General features: G+C 39.5%; 1 protein-coding gene across 1 annotated transcript in view; it reads right to left on the reverse strand.

Moving 5' to 3' along the window:
* GRAMD2B (GRAM domain containing 2B) overlaps positions 1–2,308 on the reverse strand; it is a 158,287-nt gene extending 155,979 nt beyond the window's left edge. The window contains exon 1 of the mRNA XM_007942217.2: positions 2,181–2,308. Coding sequence (XP_007940408.1) covers positions 2,181–2,308 — 128 coding nt within the window. The remainder of the gene's footprint in view (positions 1–2,180) is intronic.
* Between the last annotated feature and the right edge of the window lie 7,237 nt (positions 2,309–9,545).

Genomic DNA, 9,545 nt, shown 5'->3' on the forward strand with positions numbered 1-9,545 from the left:
AATGCTGAAAGTATCATGGACTGCTAAAAGAACTAACAGATCTGTCCTGGAGGAAGTGCAGCCAGAATGCTCCTTGGAAGCAAGAATGGCCAGACTTTGCCTCACCTATTTTGGTCATGTTGTCAGAAGGGACCATTCCCTGGAGAAGGATGTCATACTTGGTAGGGTGGAGGGTCAACGAAAGAGGAGGAGACCTTCAAAGAGATGGATTGACACAGTGGCTGCGTTGATGGGCTCAAGTATAGCAGGGATTGTGGGGCTGGCGCGGGATCGGGCAGTGTTTCGGTCTGCTGTGCGTTGGGTCGCTATGAGTCGGAAACGACTCAATGGCACTTAACAACAACAACAACAAGGTTTGGAGATTGGGCTAGGGCCAGCATGGGGGTAATGGGCCATCATCAAGTTTTCCAAGATAATGATTTTTCAGTGTTGTTGGGTTTCCAGAGAAGGAGGGAAAGATAACTTATTTATTGTGTGCTATCTATATACTTGATACTTTAAAGAGAATAGGAACTTATTTAATCTTCCAGATAATGCTATGAAATAGGTATTGTTTTTATTGTTTTAGAGATAAGAAACTGAAACTCAAGAGAAGTTTTCTTTCCCTATTCCACACATTCAGCTGAATGGCAGCAGAGTTGGGATTTAAATGCAAGCCTGTAGAACCTAAAGTCTTGCCTCTTTGTCCTTTGATACATGAAAGGAAAATAAAGGCCAGGGCTCCTAGTCTCTTCAACCCATTTACATTTTATAGTACGTGTTTTTGGTTCCCATATCATGTCTCACTGTGATGGTTAATGTTGGATGTCAACTTGGCAGGCTATGATTCTCAGTATTATGTATTTATTCTCAGTTATCTGATGTAAGGGGAATTTCCTTGGAGGTGTGGTCTGCATCCAATATATATGGATGTTCTGGCAAAGCTCATTCTCTATCCTGAATCTGACTTGTTATCCTCTGACTTCTGGTTTTTTGGACATGATCCAGCAGCCTACAGCCTGACATGCAGATTTTGGGACTCACCGGCTCCCACAATCCCACGAGGTAGCAGCCTTCCACTTGATTTTGAGTTCATCAGTTACTGCAACCATGTGAGTCAGAAAAAGTCTCCAGCCTGCTCCTGATGCCTGACACATATTTGGGACTTGCCAGCCTCCACAACTGCATGAGTATTTCCTTGAGATAAATTTCTTTCTGTGTGTGTGTGTATGCTCACTCTCTCTCTCTCTCTCTCTGTGTGTGTGTACACACACACACACACACACACTCTTCATTGGTTTTCTCCTCTAGAAATGTGTGCCTAAGGCACTCATGGACAATGTTTACCTTCACAGTGTCCATGTGTACCCATGGTTTGCCTTCAAATGTCTTTCTTGAGGCCTTCTGTTTATTGTCCCAGGCCTGGGCTGAGCCTAATAACTCTCCCATAAAATTCTTTTCCTTTGAAGATAGAACTCTTTGTTGGATTTTTAAGCAGTTGTATTAGAAATGTTAGAGGAATTTTTAAAATTAAATAGCTCTAAATAAATTATAACTGATTTACTTTTCAGAATATGCTTAGTAGTCTGCTAGTACTTTTCAGAATTTAGGCTGGAAAAAAAAAACAAAACAAAAACCCAAAAACCCACATCCAAACCCATAGCACTCGTCTATAAGGAACTCAAAGAAACCTAAAACCAAATCCATTTTTCTAGATTAAAAGGAACTTAAAACCAGAACTTACAGTTTCCATGGCAAGTGTGACAAAGAGAAAGTGTGCTGCAATCCTGTATTCCCTTAACTGAAATGGAAAATAGTGAATTCTCCTGCACGAGTTGAGTCCCAGATTGTAACCATGCCTCACAAGCCTCTCCCACATTGCTCATTGCCCTCTCAGCTTCAGTTCTTCCTTCTTCAGTTTGAACAACATGAAAAACCTCAAAATTTGTCAGTTGTCTAGGCAACGAATCTATTAGCAAAATGCAATTGTGTCAAAGGTGCCAGAGTACATTAAAGTATGTGGGATCACTCTTGCTTTCACTTGAGGTCCTGCTGATAACACGGAAAATGCCCCAGTGGGAAACCAGAGATTTCCATGAGGAGACACTCTGCACTTGAGCTACCAAAAAGACCTTTTATATAGCAAAGAGGCAATACTCTACTCTCAGTAGTTTTTTCCAGGTCTGAGACCAGTCACTTACAATTCCCGGTCTGGTTCCACTGGCTTCACTTCCTTCCCTTGAGCCATATTCTTCCAGGGCATGAGCTGGGCTTGGAATGTTTGCTGGATGCTCCTCTTTGCTGGTGGGACCTGCTGTCTTCGCCACATCTCCTACAGGCCAGCTGATCTTCAAGAAACTGAGGAGTACCAGGAAGGAACTTTGAATTTATTTCTGATCTGGCCAATGACAGTCCTTTCAGCCAAATGGCCTACTCTTCCTCCACATGTATAATATCAGAGAAAGGGTTTCTCTTTCAGTGTCTGCTCAGAGTGAAGAGATCAGCCACACCTGAAACCCACTTCTGTGGTCCAGATGACAACCACAGAAACATTCTCTGTGACTCTTAAGATAATATTATCTCCTTTCCTTGATAGCTTTATTTTACCTCCATGTTGAGTTGGGGTCATTTCATTGATCTTCTACTCATGATGACCTATGTCTAACTCCAATCTTGTGTCTTTCTATGTGTTAGAATATAGTGAGCACAGTAATTCCCATTATCCTTCAGTTTCACTTTCCACAGTTCCAGTCATCTGTGAGCAACCAAGGCCCCAAAAGTTAAATGAGTAGCATAATGAAATCTTGCACCCTGTCCAGCTCTGCCTTGACCAGAAGTGAATCATCTTTTTGTCCAGTGTATTTATGCTGTTTATACTACCCGTCTGTTTGTTATTGCTGTTAATCTCTTACTGTGTCTAATTTATAAGTTAAACTTTATCATAGGTATGTATATATTGGGCAAAACATAGTCTATATAGGATTTGGTACCATCCAAGGTTTCAGGCATCCACCAGGAGTCTTGGAACATATCTCCTGCAGATAAGGGGAGACTTTTGAATATGCTACCTCCAGGGATTCATCCTAATTCTCCCTAACTCATCCTTAGATGCCTATAATGTCATGACTATACATTGTTGTTGTTGTTGTTATGTGCCTTAGAGTCAAACCCGACTCATAGTGACCCCTGTTTGGGTTTCCGAGGCAGTATCACTATGGAAGTAGATTGCCTCATCTGCCTTCCAAGGAGTGGCTGGTGGATTTGAACTGCCAGACTTTTGGTTAGCAGTCAAGTGCCTTAGGCAGTACACTACTACAGCTCCCTGACTAGTATATAAGTTAAATACATCCAACACAATAATTTTTATACTCATTTGTTTTTTGATACTCATTGTTAAATGATGTCCCCCATGTCTCTTCTGTGCTTTCTGTAACTAAGAATACTTTTATTCTAAGAACATCATAGTTCTTTCCTCAGTATGGAGACTAATACATATTTACTGATGACAGATCCCTCTTACTATAAAGAAAATTCACAAGGAAGTTAATTTCTTTCTCTTCTTCATTAATTCTCACTGTTGTCCTATGTCATTAATGAAAACAATAAAATTGCTCATGACTTAGAAGAATATAGAATGACATTAATGTTTTAAGACTCTGTAATTGACTGAACTCAAATGATGAAATATAATTTAGTATTTCATTTATTTTAAACTAATACCAATGCAGAATAAAATGTATACAGGGAGACAATTTACTTGCATAGGAAAAACTAGGATAAGGTTTTACAAATGAGAAGGAAGAGTAGAAATTTCTTGAGTTTGATACTAGATAATTGAAGAAAATATTTATATGCATGAGATTATTAAGAATATGAGTAATTTTTGTTTTTTATCCTTTCTTCTCTACTCTTTTGTCAAAACTGACATTTAAATCCTGTGGGATTGAAGACATTGGTGACTCCAATTAAATTAACAGCCTTTCTATAGCCTTGATCTTTGCCTAATAACTTTGTAGTCCCTTCCTAGTACAACTTAGGCTGGTCTTGTGACTTAAAATGGCCAGTAGAATGTGGCAGAAGTAATGTGACTGTTCTAGGTCTAGACCTCAAGAAGTCTTGTATGTTTCTGCTTCCTCTCTGACTTGTCTGTGGTCACCACAATAACCTGTCTGAATTAGTCTGAGAACAAACTATGGGTGAGAAGTTCCGTAGGAGAAATAGAGCAGAACTGAATCATACCAGCTATTGTAGATGACCCAGCTCTCAGTCGATCTGACCACAGACACATGAGGAAGCCCACTAAAATCTAATTGGTCTGGATCTGCAGAACCACTTGCCAACCTGTAGACTGATGATAAATAATAGTTGTTGTAAATGCTTAAGCTTTGAGAGGGTTTGTTACAGTGCACAAACTGATTGAGAATATATTCACATTATTAATTGAGTAAGATAATAGTTTAAAGTGTCACTCTTCCTAGGGGCAATTACATTTTAACAGTTGGCAACTGCTTGAGATAAAAGAATGTGATTTCAGGAAGATTTAAGTTTTTGGAAGTGAGCAGTGGAAATTTAGGGAATGCAGTGGAATTTTCCCGAGATAATAGCCTAATACTCTTCAGAGGCCAGAAATCACAGTTATAAAGAATGATAGCTTTTCGGTAAGATCTGTAATAGGTGATTACATGTATTCAAGATCTCAATATCATATCTGATAGACTACAAACTGTTGACCCCACATACTCACATTCCTCTCCAACCAGTCCTTCAGTTCTCCCATTGCTCTTCTTAGTCTTTCTCACTCAAGGCTTTCAGCTGTGCCCACCACCCACTCTTCTCAGGTCTGTTACTGGCTGTCCTTCTTCCCACCCCCACTCTACTGGCTATTGTCTCTGTTTTGGCATTGAACAGGTAAAAGCACTTTCAATGTGAGACTAACCTGGCTTCCAGTCCTTCTTCATTCCTAGTAGTTCAAGGTTCTTGTACAGGCTATGGGTTTAGTGTCTGTGCACTCTGGTGTTGCTCTCTGCAAAATGAGGTTAAGAAAAGGAACACAGCAAAGCTCTGTTCGCTTCCTCTCCATTGCTTAATCCTAACAGGTAAGGAAAGAAAGTTAATAGGTAAGGAAAAAGAGAAGTTATTGCTTCTAAGAAAGTTAGTTCAAGGTCCTTTAGATCATTGGTAAATATGCTTTGTACTGAGTTAGAAACATTGAGTTATGGGTCAAAGCTTTAGCAAATATTAACCCTCATTTTATTGCTCTGATATTAATAGCCAGAGAAATGAAAGGTTAGAGTTTACATGATGCAGCTGAATCCAAAGTCATGCACGGGATTAGAGGGGAAGCTGTAAATACCATAACAATTTGATTAACCAATTAGTGCTTTTTTAAACAATAAGGAAATTAAAAAATTCTACCTCCTACTCCATATTGGTGGGAGCTCTGGTAGCGTAGTGGCTAAGGCACTTGACTGCTAACCAGACGGCTGGCGGTTCAAACCCACCAGCCACTCCTCGGAAGGAAGGTTGGGCAATCCTACTTCCATAGTGATACTGCCTCGGAAACCCAAGGAGGGGTCGCTATGAGTCAGGGCTGACTCGACGGCACATAACAACAACAACAACAACAACTCCATATTGGTATAGAGTACAGCCACTCTTACTTATGCATCTCCTCATAAACCATATGGATGCTATTTCAGACAAATAAAGAAACTTGAAGGCCTTTTATAGGCATTTCATCAACCTGAATGTTTACTCTAGCCACTTCATAAACTCAGCTTTTAGGTAAAAAGCAGGGATAGGCTATTCAGAGGAGAAGGAAAGAGGGAAAGTTGAGGTAACTCTGTTGTTGTTGTTTGCCGTCAAGTCGGCCCTGACTCTAGTAACCACTAACTGGTATCCTAATGACATTGTATCCTAAAATAAAATGCCACCAGCTAGGTGTCAGAACACTTTCATTATTAGTTACGGGACTTTTCCTAAAATCCCTTATGGTCAGCTTCCTTATATGTAAAATGAAGGCTTGGAGTAAATCAAATGGTCTGTGGGATAATTTCTCTAACCTGTATGAAAGTTAAGGCGCTCTGGTGTGTGGTGGTAAGGCATTTGGCTGCTAACCAGAAGGCCAGTGGTTCATCCCACCATCTGCTCCATGGTAGAAAATGAGGCAATCTACTTCCCTAAAGATTTACAGCCTTGGAAACCCTATTGGGGTCTCTACAAGTTGGAATTGACTTCATGGCAGTGGGCTTGGTTTTGGTATTGGTATGAAAGTTGAGAACTATTGCATATATTTTCTGTTCCTTAGATTACTTTGAGAAAGTCTGCATTAAAAAAAATCTATTCAATTTTGTTAACTCAGTCTTAACCAAATAGAGATCATGAAAGCCTGGTAACACCCTATAGCAAGAATCTTGATTTGGAAATGTAAAGTTAGATGATTCTTAAGACTAGAAAATTGGACAACTCACTTCCGTGAAGATACAACCTCATAAACCCAAGGAGGGGTCGTTATGAGTTGCAATCGACTTGATGGCACTGATACATTCTTGAAGACATGATTTTTGGGAAAAAAGCAAGGATAAAAACTAAAAATTTTTAAAATATTGCTTTTGAACTTGTAACATAATTCTTTCTTATCCAGTCACTTGTTGCTCATGAGGCAAATATTCTCAGTAGATTTTCTTCTTACAAGTAAGAAGCTAAGAGAAAGGAGAGTGCTGAAGCAGTCATGAGTTTGCTACAATCAAAATAAATTAAAGGGGAAACTGCTAAACTGATACTGAGTGAAAAATCTTTCTCCTTTGTAATATTAACCCTTTCTAAAGAACCGAATAGATGTAGAGGTGAGGGGGGAAATAAATCACTGTACCAGAAACTACCATCTTGGAAATACTGCACCACCTAGTGGTTAATGAATCTTGTTTTAGAGACCAGTTATTTTCTTAAATGGTGGTTCTCAAGTTCTTTTCTTAGTAAGGAACCCACTACCATTGAGTCAATTCTGACTCATGGTGAACCTACAGGACAGAGTTGGACTACCCCATAGGGTTTCAGGGTGGCTGCAAACCTTTGCAGAGGCAGTCTGCCTCATCTTTCTACTGAGAAGCAGCTGATGGGTTCAAACTGCCAAACTTTTTGGTTAGCAGCCACATGTATTAACCACAGTGCCAGCAGAGCTCCTTTTTCTTTATAAAAGGAAGTAAAATACCCAGTCCTGTATGGTTCTGTATGTTTGGGCCCAAAGCATGTAAAAACAAGATTCCCAGATGATTCTGGTTTAGCTGATGGGTTTAAAACTCAATGCAGTTATTTCCTGTTTCTTTGGAAAAAAGCTTCTTGTCATTTGTATGATTTTTCCTTCCTCTGTCCTTTTCTTTCTTCATTGCAAAAGTGTTCATACAAGATATTTTACATTGTAAAATCAAGTGAATTGTGACCAATACTATTTTGAAATTTTCGGAGGTTTTGAGACATATTGAAATCTAAACAGGGAAGATAAAATGTAAACCAGTGCTGCAAATCACTGCTTTAATCAGCCAATATCCAAGTAAATATGACTGAGTTCAGGTAATCTCATGTATATATATTGAAATTGTGATTTGAGTGAAAGTTTACAGAGCAAATTGGTTTTTCATTTAACAATCCATACACATTCTTTTCTGTGACATTTGCTGTAATCACCATATTGTAACACCATTCTTCCCACTTCCTCACTGTGCCCACTTCTTCCCTTCCTCCTTCTTTGCTATCCCTTCTCACATTCCAAACTCTATCCCTGTGCAAATGCTGTCCTCTAGATTGCATATGCTTGATTGTGTAATGGGTGCATATCCTTCTGATAAAACTCACCTTATAGGCCTGTTTATCATTTCGCTGAGGGTTGAGTCATGGGGTTAAGTTCCGTTCCTAGCATGGAGGGCACCTAAGGGCCATTGTTTCAGGGGTTCCACCAGTCTTCATCAGACCAATAATCCTTCTTCTTCTTCTTTTTTTTTTTAATGTGTGATCGTTCTAATTTAAAGGACTCTCTTTCAATCAGCCATTGTCTGCTAAATTATTGACTTTAACAGTTTTTTTTAAAAAAAAAACACATTTTATTGAAATATAATTTATGTATAGTGAAAAACACAAAACTAAAGTGACATGGGTCAATGCATTTTTTTTTTTCTTTTGCAATGTTTCCCTCCCTCCCCTTCCACCATGGGTAACTAACAAAGAAAGTTTCCTTCCATATATAAATCTTCCCTTGACTTTTTACAATAATGAATTAATACTATATTTATCCTTCTGTGATTGACTTATTTCACTCAGCATAATGTCCTTTAATTTCATCCATGTTATGTGGTATTTTCCAGATTCTACATTATTCTTCAGTGTTGCATAGTATTCCTTTGTGTGTATGTACCATAGTTTTGTTACCCATTCTTCTGTACATGGGCACATAGGTTGTTTCCATCTTTTTGCTATTGTAAATAGTGCTGCGACAAACATGTTGCTGTTGTTCTTAAGTGCCATTGAGTTGCTTCTGACTCATAGTGACCCCATGCACAGAAGAACGAAACACTGCCTGATCCGGTGCCAGTTCCATGATCCTTGCTATACTTGAGCCCATTGTCGCAGCGATCATGTCAATCCATCTTGTCGAAGGCCTTCCCCTATTTCATCGACCCTTCACTTTGCCAAGCATGACATCCTTCTCCAGGGAATGGTCCCCTCTGACAACATGACCAAAGTAGGTGAGACGAAGCCTGGCCATCCTCGCTTCCAAGGAGCATCTCGGCTGCACTTCCTCAGGACAGATATTAGTTCTTTTGGCAGTCCATGGTACCTTCAGCATTCTTCACCAGCACTACAACTCAAAAGCATTAACCCTTTTTCTGTCTTCCTTATTCATTGTCCAGCTCTCACATGCAAACAAGGTGATTGGAAATATCATGGCCTGTGTCAGGCACACCTTAGTCCTCAAGGAGACATTCTTGCTTCTCAGCACTTGAAAGAGTTCCTTTGCAGCTGACCTGCCCAGTGCTACATGCTGTCTAATATCCTGACTGCTGCTTCCATTGGCAGCAATTGTAAAACCAAGCAACGTGAATTTTTTGACAACTTCAATCTTTTTTCCATTTATCGTGATGCTGCTTATTGGTCCAGTTGTGAAGATTTTTGTCTTCTTTATATTGAGATGTAATCCATACTGCACATCATGTTCCTCAATCTTCATCAGTAAGTGCCTCAAGTCATCCTCACTTTCAGCAAGCAAAGTTGTATCATCAGCTTTGTATTTCAAGTTGTTAATGATTCTTCCTACAATCCTGATGCCACATTTTCCTTCATATAGTCCAGCTTCTCAGATTATTTGCTCAGCATATAGATTGAATAAGTTTGGGGGAAAGGATACAATCTTCATGCACTCCTCTCCTGAGTTTAAACCACGCAGTGTCCTCTTGTTTCGTTCGAACAACAGCCTCTGGGTCAAGGTACAGATTCCTCATGAGTACAATCAAGTGCTCGAGAATTCCCATTCTTCTCAATGTTATCCATAATTTGTCATGATCCACACAATCAAA

The sequence above is a fragment of the Orycteropus afer genome, unplaced genomic scaffold (genome assembly GCF_000298275.1).
Source record: "Orycteropus afer afer isolate SDZICR_OR568_19922 unplaced genomic scaffold, OryAfe1.0 scaffold00086, whole genome shotgun sequence".
Lineage (NCBI taxonomy): Eukaryota > Metazoa > Chordata > Mammalia > Tubulidentata > Orycteropodidae > Orycteropus > Orycteropus afer.